The 22,850-nt window shown below is 33.8% G+C and overlaps 1 protein-coding gene across 3 annotated transcripts in view; it reads right to left on the bottom strand.

The window, feature by feature from the left end:
* DIAPH3 (diaphanous related formin 3) overlaps nt 1-22,850 on the bottom strand; it is a 201,959-nt gene that overhangs the window by 132,230 nt on the left and 46,879 nt on the right. For all 3 annotated transcript variants that reach the window (XM_030958150.1, XM_030958160.1, XM_030958168.1), the window contains 4 exons: nt 22,670-22,734; nt 21,966-22,070; nt 19,357-19,692; nt 18,258-18,372 (listed from right to left, as the gene is read on the bottom strand). In XM_030958150.1, coding sequence (XP_030814010.1) covers nt 18,258-18,372; nt 19,357-19,692; nt 21,966-22,070; nt 22,670-22,734 — 621 coding nt within the window. The remainder of the gene's footprint in view (nt 1-18,257; nt 18,373-19,356; nt 19,693-21,965; nt 22,071-22,669; nt 22,735-22,850) is intronic.

Here is a 22,850-nt window from a genome sequence, read left to right as displayed (position 1 = left end):
GCAGGATTGAGATGACCATAGCTCAATTCATGAACCTCTGAAGAAAATGCTCTCTTCTTCATTTCCTTTTTTATAATACACTTTACAAAACTTGGCTTAGTGATTTTAAATTCAGGCTAAGAAAAGAAAAAGAGATACTGTGTCATAACAACACGTTCATAATGCCATGTTTTATACTTGAGGAGGTGGGTTTAAGAAGAACTGATTTGATCAATATTCAAAATCAGGACAGTAACTCCAACTTTTGTCTTTTTATCCACTCTTAAAAATTAAGCCTTTGTTCCTCAGAAAGAAAATAGGAAGCTGTTGTCTCTTTGAAATCACTCAGCAGTTGAATCCAAAATGCCTTTTACCCAGTCAACCTGAAGGAAAATGTGGTTGTATTTACATTGCTCTATAAGAGGAAGGAGGGAGGTTATATAGCAGTTTCCCACTTCCAAATAGAGCCTTCAATTTTTCATGACTACTTTAAAACTGTCCACACTAACATCATAGATAACCAGGACTGTATTAGACAATGAAAAAATGCAAAATTCTTCTTCCAAAGCTTTCCAGTCCCTTTTAGCTGTATTTCTTTCCATACTGCTTCAAATATTTCAAATAGTAAACCAAATAAATCAAAAAGATTCCATAATGTTTCAAAAGTTATGTCCCCAAATACTGAGCCTTTACTGTTCCAATATTCAAAATAACTCTATTCAGTACCATCTAAAGCCAAACAGCAAAGTTTCTCTATGCTATCCACTTGCAAAAATATGACACAGATTAGAAATACACAAGCTTACACTAGCTCTGTAATGTTGATATTTTTATTGTTGTTGATCAAAAGTACCAACATAATTGATTCATTATTCAGTGACTGGAACTTGCACTTGACAGCTACAATTTCCCCTACTATCATCCAGGTTTTCAGCAGCAGACACTGAGACTCTGCACAGTAATTCTACTTCTAAAGCTATCTCACCACAAAAATGATCCAGAGTTGCCTTCTTGCATTTACTTTGTGAGAAAAATGCAACCACATAAGCTACAAATCAAAAAACAATAACAGACCTGTTCAACTTCTAAAATGCTCCTTTTTTCTGTCCACATAACTTCAACACAAATAATAACAAATAAACATAACAAATCAACACATAGATCTAGACTTGACTATACATGGTACTCAGAGACCATTTTATTCTGTAAATAAATATGCAAAGCTAGTGTTGTTTACATTTACTCTTAAATACTGTACATATCCACAAGCATAGTTGTTTCTAAGCTATGACCTGCATTTTTTCTGAAATTTGGTAGAAAAAAATTTCTTTGTTGTGTATTAGAGAAATTTACAAAATATTACTTTATGATTTTATCTTGAAACCTATCATGATAAAAACCTGTTCCAAAAAAACTGAAACTTTGGTATAAGATGACATTTCTTCATTAGAAACTATAAAGGTAGCACTGGGGAAAAAAATCTATATGTAAAGCTGCATAGCTATTATTTTCAACACATAATAAATATCATACCTTCAACCAAATATTTTTTAAAATCATAGTTCTAAAGTGCAACAAAAATGAAATGAAAAACAAAGATGCTTTGCTTCCTAATCTCTAAAACTATAGCATACATATCTATTTAAAAAGCAGAGGTTGCAAGGTTCACAGAGAAGTACAAATTAGCAATTTATCCAATATGATGTTAAGATTCGTTTTTAATATGAACGTACGATGAGTAAAGTTTGGAATCTTTTTTACATGGAGAAAGGTAAAAGTAATATAAGATATAATACAGGCTGAAAAAAGATTCAAGAATAGAGTTGCTATGGTGAAGACAGGAGGCAGTAGAAAGTCAAAAAGACATGCATAAATAGTTTATAAAAAGCATTTGGATACACAACAATAAGACGTGGCACAAGAATGGAACATAAGACATCACACTGATTTCACATAATATATGCAAAATTAAAGAAAAATATACAAAGACAGAAAAATACACTGGAAACCTACTGATAAATCTAAAGCAGTGCAGAGCCAGAAATGTAACAAGTCATTACTATTTCTACTAGAAAATAACAGTGCAAACTATAATTCATTAAAATTTTTAAGTTTTTTGTTAGAAGAATAATCTTGTTGATTACAAAAAGACTGTTTACATGTTTTTTTAAATCATATTATTTTGATTTGTCACAATCATTACTCAATAATGAGTGTCTGATTTAGTTTAAGATCTAAGGTAACAGAAGTGTCTATTTAATTTAAATTATCTCAGCCATTAAACCATCAGGCAGATTTAAACATGCTAAAACTCAGAAAATTTATCATCTTATATTTAAGCAACTAAACTATCATCTTTAAACATTAGTTTCACATTGAATAACAACAGTAATAGCAACAGCTATAACTCTGATCTACCTATTCTTACAAGTATGTGTAAAGACCTCAAAGTAAAGACTAAGGTTTAAAATTAACCAGAATTAAGGAAATGAAGATGAACAAAGAAGTTACAGTTATAAGAATGTTTGGTTTGCTCTACTAAGGGAATGTCCATATCTCACATATCTGTATCCCTACAAGAATGCTACATTCCACCTCAACTAAACTACAGTATTTAGCACTGTGGAAACAGACAGCATATGAACAGGAGCGAGCACACAGTCTGCAGTGTAGATGCACAAAGCGCATTGCTATTGTGCTATGTGCATCTTAGAGATTTACTCTTGAATGTCCAAGAAATAGGAGAATAGATTTTCTCTCTGAAGCACAGAGAAAATCGTTGCATGCATGTACAGTTTTCTGAGAAAAGTCTCTGTGAAGGAACTCAACCTGGCATTTGAAGCTTAATATTTATGTAGCAATCATGTTACAGGTGAGCAAGCTCTCAGTTGCACATGGGAACATTCCACTTGAGAAAAATATGTCAAAATAGTTTCTGAGGAAAATCTGAATGAACCAGATTATTTACTTACTGAAAGCAGCATAAATGTATCTTTCAAACTCAGAGAAACCAGCAAGTAACAAAGTAATCCACTTTTAAGTGTAAAAAACAAATTGTACTGAATGGCAAATCTCCAGAGCACAAGGGAATACTTGCATGATAAACAAGTTACAGAGGTCTATAACTAAAGCCAATGTCAATCAAGGTCACACAAAATCTCCATGTGGCTCAACTTGCCATATTTAATAAATAAATCCAGGTATTTTCAACAGCATTAACTTGTTAATAGATGAATACTAACAACATAGTCCACATTCTGTAGAAAAAAAGCTAATGAAGAATAAAGAACTACTGTGCATATGTCTGTACTGCACCTCCTCAATAAGATAGATAATAGCCCTACATATTTTGCAGTAGGAATTCATGAACTATCACAAATACTACACTTTCAGTCATACAAAGCACATCAAAAGTAGCTTCCTGACAACAGCTTGAGGACTTCAGACCAAACACTAACAATTAGTTAATGAGATGTTCTTTAAATTTAAGGGGTCACTCATACTGAAAAGTATGCTGAACCTCAGCAGAAAAAGATAAGGGAATGAAGTCACCTAAACCTTATTTCCCACCTTGACCTCCACACTCATTCCAGTGTGTTAACATTGCTAACAATAATTTCTTTTAAAATGTTTTTAAAATTAAATACTAGCTCATACAATTACTGCTGGCTTCAGCTCATAAACCACAGAAATTACTCTTAAGTATTTCTGTAATAATTTTTGCTAAAAAGTCTGATAAACAATTTCAACTTACTTCCTAAATACACCTTTAAAAATGATAGTAAATTATAGAAAATTAACTAGTGAAAGAAATTAAGTGTTCCAGAGCACAAGCAAAGGCAACTCATGGGAGGGGTGTATTATTTTCTTTTTCTTGGAGGGGGATGTTTAACAGCCAGGAAACCATAGCCATTTCTGAGTCTTCTATAGGCCAAGAGATCTGACTGACCTCATACATTCAAGCTGGGTACAACTGGATTCTATCAAGATATTCTAGATTAAAAGTTTCTATCTAACACTGTACAGTTTACATCAAATTGTAAGACCACTTTAGACACATTTAAGGGTTGCCCAGTTGTATTAGGAGTAGCTAAAGTAAGACATTAGGAAGAGTAAATGAGGTTTTAGAAGCTTCAATGCACTGTGTGTCAAGCAAAAGATTACAGGGTATTCCCTCTGAGCTCGTGAGTTACACTGCTAAGAATCTGTCCTCATCATACTGAACTCTCATAGTCTCAAGCCATAATGAGACTGCAAATAAAGGTAAATGGAGCATACCTTTATTTAGATTATATGCTTTAATATACCCTGTAATAAGCAAATTATTCAAGTCTGTTCAGAAGAGTGCCCATTTAAGCTATTGATTTTGGACAGAACTGACACAGGAAAAATCTAATAAAAAGTACTAAGAAAAACATATAAAATGAGGCAATGATAATTTAGCTAATTTTATGACTTCATACACCGTCGATTAAAGTTCTGATTCTCTTGAAATAAGCCCTGAAAGACAAGAAGACTAACAAGGCTAAACAAGAGGGAAAGGATCATGTAGGAGCTCTATTCACAAGTCAATTTATCAGAAACTGTAACAGATAAAAATTGCTCTATTCACAACATACTCAAGAAGGTATCTATGGCACAAGGAAATTGCATCACATACCTCTAGACACCAGATTATTCATCTATCAGAGTATTTTCTTTCCTTAGGGATACAAGGATTCTCACATAAAATACTCAGTAAATAAGACATAGCGATTCCTATCAATACACTAATCAATGTATATCTGAACATATAACAGAGAGAGGGTTTTAGGTTGATCTGATTAATTACTGTAAATAACAACATCTGTTCTTTCCAGATTATAAAAATAATAAAATGAAACTGGGGAAAGTAATATAGTTTTCTCAGTCCTGCTTCTGAAAGTGATGCACCTATCCCACTTTTTGAAAGATACAAGCAGTTTGCATCTATTTTTCTCCAAAAAAAGAAGTTTCAAATATTAGTTATATACTAAAACCAATAAAATTTCCTTGATTATTTCAAGTCTGCTATACTGCAGTGTCAGAACTAAGATATTGAAACAAAAGCATGTATTTCATTCCCAAAAGAAGTTTAACCTAGCAGTGCTGTCATACATCCACAGGCTGATTTTGTGCAAATAGTCCTTACTTCCTACTATCACTTTCCAGAAAGTTACATTAAAATCTTTATCATCTATACTAGTTAATATGATTTTCTCAGCTACTGCTTATCTTCACCTGTATTCAGCAATACAAAACTACCTGGCAAAAATACTTCCAAGAAACTTCATTGTTTTTCATGTTTGCATTTATACAGCACTTGCCCCTTGCATAAATTTCCTCATATTTTAAAGTGTGTTTTTTGTGATTGCACTTAACAGTTAGAGCCACACAAACTCTACAAAAAGGTACATGTTATTTATTTGTAGTCAGTGGCATGAGATGTGCAGTAAAATAAAATGTAAAGTTATGTAGTTCTCAACTCTGAAACAGGATATGAGGATTTTTTTCAAATCATAATCCATTTGCTCAGTTATAACATATACAATATTTAGAAAGAGACAAAAGAAGTTCCAATTTCTGGAGGAAAGTAAACAGGATGCCCATCAAATGTGTAAATCACCTTAACCTTTTCCTCAGAAGTGGAGAGTATAACTGAAGACTATATAATAATCTGCAGCACCATTTTCCAACAACATAAGTGTTCTAATCTTAGAACAGTTTTTCACAATTTGCACATTAAAAGCTTTTAATCACTACTATAAAAATACAAAGAGTGAAGTAAATTTTGTAATTTAGGTGAATCCACATGATTTAGAATCCCCAAAAGAATTTTTTCCATTAATTCACAAGCTAAGTGCTTAGCAATATTTAAATAGACTCAAAGATTTAACATTCAGTGTACTATTCCATATAAATAGCAAAGAAAATGCTACAATTTTCTTCAAATTAAAATATTCTGTTAAAAGCTCTCTCTAATATGACAGAGAAATATGAAAAATATGACACAAACAGGAATCAATGAAGCAATTGGATTCTGGGTTGCAAGACAACAAGTATTCTACTTCACTGAAAATAATCTTGCAGAAAATAACACTGACTTCACTTTTCCAAAAAGTGCAAAAAAGTTTTCTAGTTAAAACCATCGCTGTGCATCTTCCAATTACAGAATCACATTTCTTATGCATTATTACAGATGTACAATTGACATTACTTCTAACATGTGCATTAGGGTTTTCTCTCCTCTTTCACCAAACCTGTAATAACTATTCAGTAATACAGATCATTTACTGTACTATGAGACACTCTTGTGGTACATTAAGGAATGAAGTGATGAGCCAATCATAAACACAAAGATTCAAACTCAGAAAGCATCCATTACAAGCAAGCTTTAAGAATATTCACCATTTAAGAATATTTTTTCAAAAAGCAAGCAGGAGAGATCTGCAGCATTCATTCTCACTGAAATGCTGCTCTATCTGACACAGTATTTGGCAGAAGCTAAACAACAGAAATGCTGGAATTGCAAGTGAATTCTTGTCTTTGTTGGCTGGAGAACACATTAATACCACATCACACTCTAAAAGTGAATGTAATTTCATATCATCTTATGTTAAAGAGCGTATGTATTTCTGCAACAAAAATAGATATTTGATAATCTAATGTATCTACCTAAGTTGGAACATTAGACAAATATACTGTAAATATAGTTTTAGGCTAATTCTAATTTGCAAATTTTTAAGCCTCTGTCCAGAAAGCTTCTTATTCCTCCAGCAATTCAGGCAAACAAAATTTGTATCATGAAAGCTGCTTGAATTCCTGCTCCTCAAAGTCTGTGCAAGAGTTCTCCGAGACTGAAGATGATGTAGTCTCTATTACAGAGATTCTGCATAATTAGTCTAGTATGCAGATTTGGTTATTGCACACATCTTTTGTGAAGAAAAATATAATTTATCATATGAGAACAATAGTAGTATTTCTATACTATTTCTTCACACATCTTTGCACTAGCCACAGTTTTTTAAATGCTCGAAAAAGACAAAAAGGGAAAAATGAGTCTATTTTGCACCAGCTGGAGTCTTTTTCCTATTGTTTAGTTAGCATCTCTAAATGCTGTAGAATAGGATTTTATCCTTCTCTCCCTGTTACATTCATGTATGCATAACAATTGACTACCTAGTCACTAGACCTTCCAGATATTGAGGAATTAGTCTAATTTTAGATGCATAAAAATTAGTAGTTCTACTAGTAACAACATATGTATTCTATTTGACCTAACTATCATTACATGTAAATGTAGCTCCTGCAGCAGAATTATAATTTGATTAAATCTATGACTTCCCTCCCTCTAAAAGGTGGAATACAAATACTACCCTGAGTAAACCGAAAACTTCAGCTGATGATCTAAGAATAAGCCTTAAGAGTCTGGAATGGCATAAGTACCAAGAGCTATACTGACAATCCAAAACAAACAAGACTCCTACAAATTAGCAATTTGTGTTATTATTTTTAAGAAAGTTAAGGATAACGCAATTTACATTTCATCCTAAAGGCAAACAAGAGTTCTAGCAAAATGAATTTTCTTGGCAACTCAGAGGCATATTAGCTCCTTCTCACAAGGAATGCTTTGTCCTTAATTTCTCCTATTCTTTTCATTCTGACTTATTTTTGCCACTGTAGTTTCAGGAGGGCTTTATATAGTTCCAAATATGCTTCCTACTTTGAGTTTCAGTCTATACTCCCAGATTCTCAGCAACAGAAACCTGGAGATCAGAACTGTCTATTTCCAGTGCATATGAGTATCCTGTTCTCAAAAACCTATTTTTGTTGAAGTGGTTGAGATTCTTTTTGTTTATTATAAAACATGCATCTGCACAGGTCAGCTTATGTCACCATTTGTTCCCACTTCATCACTACCTCTTCCTTATTCTGCTGAATAAGGAACAATCCCAGGTACATTCTGAGAGTCAGCTGCTAGCAGCAAATGGATTTTATCTTTCCCTTTTTAAAGTTTGAACAAGTCCATTTATCACTACTGCTTCTCTTCTATAGAGCATTAAAACAGCAGTTCACCGAACAGTAGTTCACACTACTAGATTAGTACTGAAAATAAACTTTCTCTTTTGGCTTTTTGAATTTAAGGTGATCTAACCTGGTTTAGTTTTAGCAACATCTATCCATGTTTGTTTCTTTTCACAGCAAAATTACAAATCTGCTGAATTACAGATGGCAAGATTTTTGCTGCAATGTGCAACCATGCCTTGCATCCAGGTTTCTCTTCCAACATTCCAGCTACGGCTACCTTCCATGCTCTCAGCTTTGGTAGCAGCTTTTATTCAAACAATCTCGCTGAACACTGATTTGATTTTTTCATCCTCCCACTGTTTCAAACAGATGACCCAGTATTTTTTAAGACCTTACACTGCTATGTCAGCAACAAAAACCATAATTCTGTTTCATATATATCGAGTCCATTGCAGCCAAATTTTATGTGCCCCAAGACACTACACCACGCCGTCTAGGAATGGCAAAGATAAGCAGTCACCCTAAAGCAGGCTCCTTCTAGCTTCTTATCCTTGCCAGCTATACATACGCATTTACAATTTTAGAAAAAGCCATTTCTATATCAAAGGACAAGTCAGATTTCACAGCAGGAAACATTTAGTCATTACAACTGTTAAGCTGAGTAATGCAGCAGATGAAATTTCTAAGTTTCATTACTCAGTAACTGATGTTAGAGGTGAGAAGGTTGAAGAACTATCTTGTGAGTTAAAAAAGTGGAGGTCCACTAACTTGTGAAAATAGGAAGAGTGGAGCAGAAAAGCCATAAAACAGAATTATGAAGTTGTTAAAATCGACAGGATATGTTGTCCCTTCTCTCATTCTCTTAAATTTAAATGACACCAAATGCAACAAACTCACCCAGAACAAGAATGTATCTGAAAACACAACGATTTCATTGTAAATATTCAGCTATTGTGCCAGCCAACAACTACAGCAGTGCAAACACATCCTGCCTTTTTACAAAAGTTTTCAGAATGTGGAACTGGACTATGCCCTATGTAAAAGAATATTTTGTTAAAGCTCCGATTTAACCCTCAAAAAATCCAATTATTTCAGATCAAATAAATTCTCTCAATTCTTTCCTAACCTTCAGAACTTCATTGCTTTTAATGGGGTGGTACATCATGTACAGGACCTTTACAAAAGTGCTTCATAGTGATGTTTATTTCACAAAAAATACTGAAAAAGCCCTGTTAAAATATCTGTCAGCAAACTATCAGGACAAGATAGAGAATAGAAAAATCTAAATGAGAAAATTGTATGAGAAATTTATCATGCTGAGATCATGCAGAGGACAACAGCCCACAATGGAAGCCTCTTTCACAAAAATTCATAATAAGTACTTAACTTACTGTTTTTTTAATTAAGAACTCAATTTAATTAAGAAAATAAATTATGCATTAGATAAGGCCAGGCCATATTTATACAAAGTTAGTAGATAATGAAGAGTATGCAATCCTAGCAGGTAAAAAAAGAAAATATCTATAGCCATACATATGAATAACTTAAAATATCGTTCCAGCTGAACCTGATCAAATGCAAACAGAACCAAAGACTGCCAAATATAATACTGCTCAGGTCTGCACGGCATGCCAGTACCCAAGTACTGTCTAACAGCTGCCTAATTGGACATCACCGCTCCATTAATGCATAATCTCCTTGATTTTTTTTGTTGTTTTTCAGAATGAATTGTCCTTGAAATGAATTTCTTCTGAAACAAGCCATTCACTGAAAAACTAAATGATAGATTTTTTAAAGGACAAAAACTAGTGCTCATGGAAATTTAAATGCTAATAATTTTCATCAACAGTGACTTTGAAGGCTTGCCAAATAAGGTTTGTTAAACTTTTCTTGCATGTAAATTATTTTTCTCAGTTCACAATGAAAAAAGCCTGCAATAAAAGCAGCAGTGTAATGAAGATTTTATTACATGCAAATATAGTGTTACCTTTAGTCAGACGTAAATGTTTGCAACATTAGATTGGAAATTCATCAAAAGCATTTAGTGCACAAACATGTAGCAAAACCAAATAGGAGGTAAAAACCCATGAAAATAGGTTTGTACCAGGCGTAGAGTTTTATACCTCCTGTGTGATACAAATATTAGCAAATTAATTCATGCAGAATGCTTACCAGCATAGTGACAATTATATTGAAGTTCTTGAAGTATTTTCCATTAAATAAACAAAATTATTAGACTGAGCAGGGCACTGGGATGACTTTCCATAACTTGCATTTTAGGATCCAAACTCATTTTTCTACTCTGCTGGTATTTATAGTTTTGGCTTTACGAACTTGAGTAGACTTTTTTTGATCTCTGGATACATGAAAATAATATCTACCTCCTCTAGAATCTTAAGATCTTACTTGTTCATACAATGGAAACATTTTCTAGTAGAAGTCAATAAAGGAATGTTTTTATTGCTTCTAAAACATGAAGCCTTCAAAGGCTTTTCCTACCACAGTGTTGGAAAATGGGAGTAGAGTGCTTTTGTTACCCTGAATATACTGTCATATTTTCATCAAACATAAAGTGACTGTAGACTGATATTGTATTTTGTGTGGAAATCAACTATTAAAAAAAAAGAATCAATTGTTTGAAAGAAAAAGCTAAAGGTGGACTAAAGGAACTACTCTGTCCAGGCACTTCACTGAGCAGAAAAGGCTAGCACTCAACTCAATCTGGTCTGAAGCTGACAGGAAATAATAGTCTATGGGTAGAAGGTAAGAAACACTCATTTAATAACAGCGCATACTACTACTCTGTCAAAAAGAGAAAAAAAAAAGGTAAAATAAATTAAAATTAAGGTATGGTTAATACTGTGCTTAGGTAGATGCTTACAAATGTTGTAACAAACTTTTCAATAATATATTTTTAGTATCTGACAAAGTAGTTCCTAACTGAAAATACAAATCAAAGTACTTTATCTAATAGAAGTTTTTCTAATCCTATTTACAATACATGCTGACATAACCTTTCCTACAGTCCTAGCAGAAGAATGATCTGATGTTACTCGTGATTCTGACATAGATTAGAACACTGATGACAGTCATTTGATAATTAATTAATTCAAGGGAGAATTCATCCTAAAAAATTGTCAAAGAAGAATAAAGGGGAAAACATTGCACAATTTTAGCTTCAAAAAAATCAAATTACAAAAAAAAAAGTTACTGTTAGGCTATTTTAACCACTGCTATGCTAATGGGTTTTTTCAGGTTTTCTATTTTTTGTTTGCCACAAATTCACGGAGTTATCTGGATATCAAAGTCAGGTTTCAAGAGTTATTCATATCCCACTTTTGAAATGCATTTAACAGTCTGAACAACTGAATGTTTTTCCTATCCATGACAGGACATCAGAAAAAATAAATTAAGTTGGATTACTTTTCCCTCCAATGGGTCTGTTTCACCATGACAGTAATCAGTAAACGACCTCCCTGCTTTGAATTTGACACACAAGCTTTTCTGTTTTATCAGAGAGCAGGTGGGTGGGCATCTGGCAGCCAGCCAAGCTCAGTCCACCACAGAAGTACATTCACTCACTGATTCTTATGCATCAGTCTCTATATAACAAATATGACTTGCTACAAATATTTAAAAAGGACAAGAGCAGATATCATTCTATTTGCTAAGAATATAAAAAATTAATATAGTTTATTTATATTATATTATTAATATATAACAAGCAACACTAAATATACTATAAATATACCAAGTCTCTCCATGTGAAGATGATACACTCAAGTTGCAAGATACCACTGACATTTCAATGCATTAGTTGGTGTTCCTTGTGAACGCTTGTAACTTGCTCCTGCCTTCTTCAGAAATAACCTGGTTTTCCTTATACCATTTTATATGCACAAATCTTTTTAAATAATTGTGCTTTCAGGATAGTTAGCATGATACTGAAAGGCAGCCAAACGAATGCACAGCAGGCTTTAATTACTTCTACTTGTACAGTTACATTAAAAGGCAACTCAGGTTACTCAGTGCTGTATTATAGCAGAAGTTACTAAACTATATTGTTGGCAGTCTTACAGGTTTGTAATAATAAGATTCTACAAGAAGTACAGTTTGGAGCTATCTCTGATAAATCCTCTGGAGGAGGAGGAAAATACAAGGTTATTGGGCTCCACCTAATCTTTCAGATGGATGACAGCATGTTCTCTTGCTTGTGCAAGGTAGGCTGTGGTGTGTTAAACATGGCACTAAACTGATTTATATTGCTAATTTGATCTTCTTGGTAGCATTTACTCTCTTTTCTGATTTAAAAAAATTGAGACTTAATTGGCACTACAGCACCTTAGGTCTTGATTTTTCTTACAGAGTATACAGGGGAGAAAAAAAAAATTATAACTATATTGACCTTTTCAAGTCAAGTGCCAACAGAGATAGTACTCCCACAGAAGTGCTTTATTTCTGAATAATCAAGTCTGGCAGGAGCTCTGGTGTGATGGGATCAGACACTGCCATTTCCAATAAGATTAGGATGAAAATCTGTCCTAGTTGATAAAAAAAAAATAAGAGAAATCATGCAATCTTTCTCTCTCGAGTTTCCAAGATTAATTCCCTTTGATATCTACAAAAGAAAGAAGAGAACATTTCTAATTTTTTCATGCCATCTCCCATTAGCTGCAGTTATCTGCATATTGCTAAAAATAATGAAGAATTTACAAGTGATTTCTTGTATGTTTGATGTGCAATTTCTAATCCTCCTTTGGACTTTATCACTTTAAACATAAGAGTCTTTGGATCAAGCCAAATCAACTTATTGGTGGTATACTTATAAATACAGCACATTAATTATAAAGTCCATATTTCATGAAACTAGCTTTCTTATATTTTGCATACATGAGATTTCCAGCTTGTCATTTTGGACTGAAATGCTTCAAGATTTCTTTTTTGGTTAGAGGTTTCCTTCTTGTGTACTCTACACAACCTCTCAAGTCGTGGAATCACCTTGGCAAACCGATCACCCAAAGGATTACTGTAAGGAATTTACAGCTGGTTGTCTCTTGTTATCCTGAACACATATCTCACATTATGCCTAACCACTACAGTCTCACTACATGAATTACACTTACTCACTGACTTCAGCAACTTACTGCTATAATCTTCTTCACACCAGAACTCTTCAAAGTAACTCGCAAAGTAACTCCACAACACACAAAGTAACTCCAATGTTTGCATATGAAAATTTACCTTATTGTAAAGGTAAGTATTGTATGTCTTAAACATTGTAGTTTGAAGCCACTCCAAGCAACGTGGCAGTCCTATCAATGATTTAAAAACAAGAACTGCAATACGAGAGGTTCATAGAAAAGACATTATGCCAGCGTTACCACTTCTTATAATCCATTCTTCTCACTCGGCAAAAGAGAAAGTTCCCTCCTACAAATATAACCTTTCCTATTTCTTTTGGACTATTTTCCCCTGAATTTTTCTAATGTTCTTTGAACCTACTGAACTTTTGAAGCTCTCTCCAAGTCGTCCCACCACAATTCCTTAGCTAGCTTAATTTACAAAAAATTAAATACACATTTCAAAATTAGCTGAAGGCTAATTAGGCTAATTAGCAAAGGCTTCCTTTGCAAGAAATTCAAGATTCACAATGAATATATGAAAAACATCCTGTTTATATTTATCTAGATGCATTTAATGAGTTTTCCCATTATCTTCACACTTTTACATTTTTAATGCTAACTTTTTCCTTGCAATACTATCTTGAACTTCCCTATCAAGACACATGCAGTTTTTTACCCCACAGCTTCAGCTGCTGGCAGTTTTTCTATATTACAATACAAAGTTTACTCAAATCTTGGATATAGTTAAATCTCCCACTTTATTATCACAAAATATTCAGCTTCTCTAATCTTAACATTTTCTCATCATATACATGTTGTGATCCAAGAGCTAATACTACAATAAATTATTATAGAAAGAATTTCCATTCCCAAAGTTTTGCACAGATTTCTTTTACCCCACAAAATTTCCATGATTCTAGAGCACATGCTATCTTTTATGCAAAGTGTCACTCCCCTGCCTGTACATCTAATAATTCCAGCGAAGTTAGCAGCATGTTAGCTTTACAGACCAGTGATTATTCTTCCATCAGGCTTCCAGTGTATTACAAAGGAGCTGACATTCAATAACGAGCATTTGTGTTTGTTCATCTTATCTCTTGGGATTAAATAACATAAAAGCACACGTAAGCTCCAGCTCTGCTATTCAGTATTTCACATATCAATTAACTTTAAGTCATACATTTAGTTAAATGTTTTCCAAAAATCATAGTAAGAGATTCCTTTAAAACCATTGTTGCCAGAAAGGCTTTACACAGAATTTCTTCATTGGTCTGAGATCATGAGGATAACCCTGGTGGCTAATTCTTAGTCTCTTGATATTTCATTTCTTTCTCTTTCATGTCTCTTCTAACCACTCGTCATACCAATCCTTCTTTTTGCCATTCAAATGTACCACATAACCTAAGACTACCCATGCAAACCATTCACATTCATCACCTTATTTTCAGAACTTGTCAATTACTTTTCTTTCCCCCCAGCCAGAGAATAGTCATGGAGCTGTCAGAGGTACACAAAACCAACTCTACTCAGGTAACCAACTCACAACCAAAACCAATGGCCAAAACAAACTCACAACAAGGGTAACCATGATGACAATCCAGTGACATTTTACAGGTGATAGGTTCACTGTATCAGTCAGGGATATCACCATGACATGGACAGGAACAATGATGGAAAGTACGCACTCACGCACTGACACACACGGAACCCTCTCGCTCAGGCTTTTATGATAATGGAGTGGGTTTGCCATTATGCCCTTGATTAAATTCTAAATCAATAAAAAAAAAATTGCATTTCATCTTCAGTAAGTTGCTACCAGAATACCATCAACAACTGATGCTTTGATACTTCTCAATCTCAAGGTTTTATTGCTATAAAACATGTTGCTTTCACAAAATTATTCAACTTTCGAAAAGTGACAAAACCAGCTTTATAATACGCAAAAGAAAATACCCTATATGATCCATAGTCTGTATGGACTTTCCACAACCACCATCAGCAAGCAGCACAATGAAAACATTTCCTCCAGTAAAGTACCAAGACTGCTGCCAGCAACAAGTCAAAGAAGTGGTTATTTCCCTCTATTCCCTTTCTCAGGGAGATACTTCCCCACTGTCAGGTAGAAGTATCTATAATATTTTGTATGTGTTTCTCCATCTCAAAAAAAGTATAGGGACTTCGGAATAAGTAGAGCAGAAAATCATCAATATGATTGAGGGCTGAAACATAAAGATGCACACAGAAAAGCTGAAAAAGTCATCAGTCTTGAGAAGGATAATAAAGAACAAGGGAAAACTTACTGATGACAAAAAAAATAACCTAACAGGAGGCTGGAAATAAGAGGGAACCAGAATTCTTGTAAGTGTACAACAAGCAAGAGGAAATAGGCACAAAAGTTTTAACAGAAGATATCCCAAAAGATGGTATGAAAAAAAAAAATTCACCACAATGACAAACACGGGAACAGGCTATCCATCCCTACATCTCCATCTTGAGAAATAACTCAAACTCAGCTGGAGAAAGTCCTGAACAAGATAAACTAGACTGGTCCCTTTATAAAAAGCTGTTAGACTTTCAGATGACCTTCAAGGGTTTCTTCCGTGGTTAATGTCTCCAAAATATCCCTGGATATACTCAACAAAGGTTTCCTACAGTCTGAAGCTAGGCTCTCTTTTACTTCTTTATTCTTGCAACAGTATTTCTTTCATAGCTCCATAACATCTTCAGTTTTTCAATTGCTTCAATGCCCCTTCAGAATCAACATATTTTATAAGTCCTGTACAAACATCTGCTGAATCTTCAAATCTATTCTATACTGTTCTGTATTCTTTTTTCTATCAAAAATTCCTCAGTGGATTATTTACATAGACATAAGACTTCCTTTTCTAGATCAATGCTGATATACTTTTGGCATATTAGCTGGCGAAATGCACCAACTGAATATTTGAGTATCTCAATTTGATTTTACTTCATGATAATAAAATTCACTTGAAGCATCATTGAACATTCTGATCCCCGCTTCCTCTACCAGATACCCCTTCTTATGCAAAGATTTTAATGAAAAGAGTGCATAAGCAGACCCTTCAGCAGAGTGGAAACCAGCTCATTCTTTGCATGCCATAATTTGGCTACAGAATCATTTTCAATTTCTCTTCTTTCTGGTTTTAGACACAAAGCTTTAGAAATAGTTAAGGACCGTTCCCAATTTGAGAGTAGTGAATAGCTTGCTGATTCTACTTTAAAGAGCCTGTTGTTAAATCTCCTCAAGATTGTGAAGAAAACTGTATGTCTCTAATTTCTTTGGTAAGTTTTGTTATAATCAGCAAATCGAGTATAAGCTACAAAGAAGTATCCCCTCTCTCAATGGTCATGAGAACAAAAGCAGTTTCTTTTCTGTCCTCTATCCTGGAATTCATGCTGTCAACAAGGGACCTTGAGATCTGGTCCTGCCTACTAACACGCTTAAGCTTTCACTTAAAGTGCTGTAAGCCACTCACTTGAACAAAGATGAAATTTAGTTCCATGTTGCCCTTTAAACACCTACTTGCTGTTCTAAATAAAATCTTTAGTGTCTTCACTTCCTTTGAAAAATTAAGACGATGGCACACATATCATCCATGTGGGATGAGAGAGATTTCAAAACTTAAAACTAAAATTATTAAGCAGTAAGCCTCACTTATAAAAAAGAAATAAATTTGTCACTGGAGACTACAGCCTTTAAATTGCTACACACACACGTTTGATATAAAAGTGTACTTCACTGACTTTCCAACTGCAGATCCAGTAACTTTCTTCTATTGGGTTTTGTCAAAACAATGTATTCAGTCCATTCCGTTAAATATGGAGGGATGTTAATCTTGTTAACTCTAATGTTCTTGCTGTCTGTGGAGACTCACAATCCTCTTCTGAGGCATTAAAGTGTTTGGCCTGAACATCATCTTGTCTCCCAAATTTTACTGTTTAATTACACATAGGAAATTATTTCCTCCAGTGGCTTTTAAAACTTCCAACCTATTAATTCAGGGAATATTCTTGGGAATTCTCCTAACATTATAAAGGCACCATAATTAGCTTCTAGACTTATTTTAATAGATTCAAGCAAATATGTCCATGGTGAGGTTTTCTTGCCTTTTTATCTTTGTGCAACATTCTTAATATTACTAGGTATCAGCAGCAACAAGCTATAATACTTAAATCAGAAACACTGCTAAGGCATAAAAATCATGCTTTGACAAGAGAGGAATAAAGTTTTTGGTTATGGTAAAAAAATATTGGATTATCCACACTAAAGCATACCCCTAAAAAAGGAAAAATTTTAGAATGCCATGTCATTCAACTAATAAAAATATCAAAATAGAATTTTTAAAACAAAGTAAAAATACAATAGCCCCTGTTTAATTTGCAAAGAAATCACAAGCCTTTGACTGCTCTAAAATATTACATCTCTGATACCAAAAAAGGAGGTAGAAAAAAATGTGTCAGGAAGTAACAGGCATTTTATATATGAGACAGAATAACCCAAACTACTACTAAAACAACTTATTGCCACAGAAAGGAGAAAAGTTTTAAAGCCAGGAATACTTTTAAATATTCTGTTGCTTCACAGTGCCTTAAAAGCTAAAGAAGCTAGGCATATATCAAAGGAGATCTATGTTCCTACAGGTTTATCAGGAAGGAAAAAATAATCACTGAAAGACTATCGTCCATCACAGATCCAACACACGTCAATTATCATACCAATTCTGAGGGTAAACACATCACCTTCTGGGCTCCGGATTAGATTTCAGTAATTGATGAAGGTATTCTGATAAAATATTATAATTTTTCTTAATGTGATAAATAAAATCTGTATTATCCAGAAGAACTTCTTGGGGTTTTTTTCTGTGAGGGTTTCCTACAGGTCACACAATTACTGTCATGCTTACATAAAATTGTTTAATATTACTGCTTTAAGCAGTCTAGGATTTTCAGACATGTTTCTTCATACATCCCACTTAGAAATAAGAACATTATTGTTATACTCTGAGGATTTTTCCATATATTTATTTAAGTCCTAAGAATGTTAAAGGTATCTCCAAAAGCTGAAAATTAAATCCATCAGCTACTTACCCCTTTTTTGACAACAAAATGTAAGTTCCAATTTGCAAAGCATGTCAACATTCTCATACTTGTCTTCTTCTGCCTTAACCCAAAAACAGGATTCTGTCATCTCCTGAGGTCTGATCTACAAGCAAGAGACAAAACAAAATTTTATTCATTATTTTGATACTATGCAGAAACTGTGCTCTGTAAAGTGTAAAGCACATTAAATATTTAAGAGCTCTGTAAAACATGTTAATTTTTAGTACACAACTCATCTTCAGAGCTGTTAATATATTTCTCACTAAAAATAATAATACTTAAATAAATGAGTTTGGAAAAAAACTGATTCTAACAATGCAGACAACACACTCTGTTATCCAAGATCTACAAGGAGCAAATTAGCTTTGGTCTAGAGTTAAAACTTGGACAAACTTCAAATAATCTCTCAAGACAACTAGTTTAGCTAGATATGAAGTACCTTACTATTCAGAATTTAGCTTTGATTACTTCATTAATTGCAAAAATCTCTTTACTGACTTATTTTTGGTCTAAATAATTATAGTTTCCAAACTCAGTAGTAGACTGGTATACTTAATCTTGTCACAACGGAGAAGGAGAAAAAAACAACACCAAAACCAACCAAACTCCAAATTCGGTCTATATTTTGTCAGTCATTATATTTATGGAAGTACATTGAAGTACTACAGACAAATGGAGAGACCTGCACTCCCTTTTTCCAGTCCAGGCTAGATAGATTCAAGACACTTGTTTGGAAACTGTATAGCTATCAGTATAGTTCAGTGACCAATTCAACATAAGGAGTCTGCTGAAAAACAAGGCATAATAGGAAGCAGAAGAATCCTGCTATCAAGGTTGTTTTATTTTAGACCAGAACTGACTTTTCCAGGAATCTCATAAAGTCAACAGATACTTGCCCAGATGATTCATGGATTAATGAAACACAGTTTTCAAAAAACAATGAAAAGCTAAAGACAGAAAGTATTCATATCTTACATAATTTTAACTAATGTATAAATTGCTTGTCTAGTCTTACTTCTGACAATCTATTTTCCCCAAGTTCAATGTCAGATTTTACATCAAGTATTTGTCATTAAATCAACACTACCTTAGACCAGTTGAGTCTTTTCATGGTAACCTCAGGTTTGAATTCTTTTTTAGGCTTCATTCCAAATGGCAAAGCATATGAAGGCGGGGACCGTTGTATTCCAGGCAGGCCTGGCAGAGGCGGTGGTGGAGGAGCACCACCAAAACCCAGAGGAGCTCCCAAGCTATTCAGAAGTGGTGGAGGAGGAGGGGGAGGCGGTGGTGGTGGAATTGCTCCATTAGAAGGCAGCGGTGGAGGAGGAGGAGGTGAAAATTGATGTGGTCCTGCACCTTCCCGTGGAACAACAGATGCATCTCCATGAGTTGATGGCAGAAAACCAGGTGGCAGAGAGCCATACTGATAAGGAAAATAGTCTTACTCAGTTTCACTGTTTCATCAACAAAATGCTCCAACAATCATAATTTATAGATTAAATACAGAAAGCCAGTTGAAAGTCAATGCCATTTGTCTTGTATAGAACAGTCAAATAAGAATGATAACATTCTTAATCAAAACCATGAAATCAAAAACCCAGTGTGCTTTTGATATCATGACTGGATGTGTCAATATTTTGAAGCGGACATTCAGACCTGGGGGGTGCACACCAAAAATGACAAACTGAAATGGTGTTTCCCACTTTTTGCATTTCACTGACCATGCGCTAAAAAGGATATGATAGATATCCTGAGAGCTTATCTAGACTACCATGGTTTAGCTCAAATTAAAAAAAAGTAACATCCTAGTCTCTGTTGTTTTCATCCTACAGATGACAGAGAAACATTCCAAGTACATAAGAGCAAAATCTGAAGAGATAAATAATTCTATCGAAAAACAGGTATCTTCTAATATAGGAGCATTCTCATTCTATAGAATTGAAAACATGAAGCAATAATGAAAAAATATCCATCCAAAAATTAGTGTTCCTTACACACTAGACTCTTATTCCATATAGAAATGACATCTGTAATGTATTAAAATAGGATTAGAACTTCAGCAAGTCTAATAAAATTACTACTGCTATTTGAAAAACTCTACCATAGGCCTGCAAACATAAATGAGAAAGTATCTGACAAAAATAACAAAAGAATAAATAAGAAATATTTATCTACTGGTGATAGCACTAATTACCTCTTCAACTAACTATGAGCTGAAACTGATTATTTTAGAAAATTAAAGGAAATACAATATGCAAAAGATTTTAAATTTCTAAAAAGAAATAGCTGAATATCAATGAATACAAATAAATGCATGCACAACAGCATGATAACATTTTGAATTTCTGAGCATAAGCATTGTTTACACTGACTAATAGACACTGAACAGTTGGGCTCCAGAAATGAAAGAAATACATCAACACGTACCAGTTGCAAGAAGAGAGTAAAGGAATGAGACCAGGGGAAAAAAATAGTATTAGAGGTAGAAGTCAACATGCTAAGTAGCAATTGATGCCATACAGAAGCTAAAGTTTAAAAGTACTAAGTTGCAGTAATCATTTACCTGACATTTACAAAACTTTTCATGTATCCCATTAACAACAGTGGGATAATTCATGGTATGAAAATTAGTGAGCAGAATCATATGTTATGCTCTCTGTCTGCATGTAAAAAAAAATATTTCATGCAGTGAATAACAGAAAAAGTAAAAAAGGGAGGAAACCAATTTCACTTACAAAAAGTATTTAAGTATGACTTCAAGATATACACAGAAAAGTACTTTCTTAATGAATGATGTGCCACTCTTACTATATTTGGTTTTTTTAGAATGCAACAATTTCTTGCTTTTGTTAAATGTTTGACTTTGACATTAACAATTAATTTTGACCAGGAACATGAATTAGAATGACATTTCTAAATAGACCAAAGGAGAGCTAAATTAATTTTCCTCACTAAGAAAATTAAAGAAGCCAATAAATCTTTTTTAAAAATCCTCAGAAGTATTAAAATAAACCCCTAGAAAGCATGTCTTTCTGATGTTTTCTTCTTCAGGCACTTTTAGACCGTTCTTCTTATTCCCAGAAGTAAGACATAGGAAAAATCATTTGGTCACACAGTCTCCTTACATAGATTTAAGAGTTGAAGCAGTTACAAGTAACTCAAGTATTGCTCTCAAAAAATCTGCACCATTCCTCTCCATCACATATTTATGTGTGAAAATTGAAAAATTATCAGGAAATATTCTTATCCAGCCACAGGTTATTTCTTTCACTGCTGGATATCCATGGTAAAGCCTCAGTATAGCAAACGGCATAATAAGCAATTTCCTGTGCAGGGATAAAGATCACAATGATGAATGCTAATCTAAAAGCATAAGACTTATTACCCTATGTGGTTAATTACTTTGGAAATGTATGACTCTGAAAGCAAAACCCAAATGAAACCTAAGAAACTAGTTTAATTAACTGAGCTCAGGCATAAAAAGGATCATCTGGGAACTCACAGCTAATTAATGTCACATTACAATTATTAATATAACACAGAAATAAAGGAAACTAACATTCAATAATAATCGATAACAAAGATTCTTTGAAAAACCTCAACCATATTATCGAAATCTGAAGAAGATGCAAAAGGAGTCCCTTTCAAAAACATTAGAAATAATGGTTTTTTATGTTCACTTATACTGTCTTTTACCTGTGATTTATAAGCTTGTAATTGTTTTTCAAGTTCAATGATTCTTTCCTCTTTTTTTTGAAGCAGTGCCTGGGTCTCCTGATGAACTACAAAATCTTTTTCAAACTAAGAAAAGAGAAGCAAAAAGAAATTTGTTGGTACCAGACAGTTCTGCATAGTTTCTTCAAATTCCACCTTTTCCTTTTGTGCTTTTTAAAACCTACACGATAACAATACCAAAGACACATTGCTGCTATTCCAACTTCCATGTGTCTGCTGAGTGGAAGAATCATCTGAATCACCACAACAGGTCTTCACTATACAAAATGGCATAAAGACTTAACATATATTAAGTTAGTATTACATAGAGGAGCTTAAAAGCCATGGATGTACACTAATACAGTCTGTAGATACGAAGGAGACTCTTTTTATTCTCCCACTGTTTATTTTGTTAGGGAAACTGATAACTGCTGAAATAAAGTTGCTTTTTGGAAGAGTTGTACATGAAAACTTAAATAGTAGAAAGATTCTCAGTTAAGGTTAACTACTTCACACCACTTGGCTTCCTAATCTACAAGAACACCCAAATTCCCACTTTAATACAGAACTAATAGTAAGTTAAAGTTAAGAACTATGCCATGGTTCAGTTATGCCATTCATTAATCTATTAAGTAATCCCATGTCCATCCTTTGACCACATGATGATGTGATGAAGAATGACTTACTTTTCTGGAAAGTTCAGAAGCCCTCTCTTCACATTCTTCTAATCTTGCTCTATCTACACAAACATCTGGAAAAAAACCAACAAGCACACTTACACACATGTAGGGAACACAAGATTCTTAGTCACTTATTCAGTTTCATGTAAGGAAGTATGATGCTGTAATCATTTCCAAGTATGGTACT

This window comes from Camarhynchus parvulus, chromosome 1 (assembly GCF_901933205.1).
Source record: "Camarhynchus parvulus chromosome 1, STF_HiC, whole genome shotgun sequence".
Taxonomy (NCBI): Eukaryota; Metazoa; Chordata; class Aves; order Passeriformes; family Thraupidae; genus Camarhynchus; species Camarhynchus parvulus.
The sequence above is the reverse complement of the archived record's forward strand: the minus strand, read 5'-3'. Positions and strand labels throughout refer to the sequence as shown.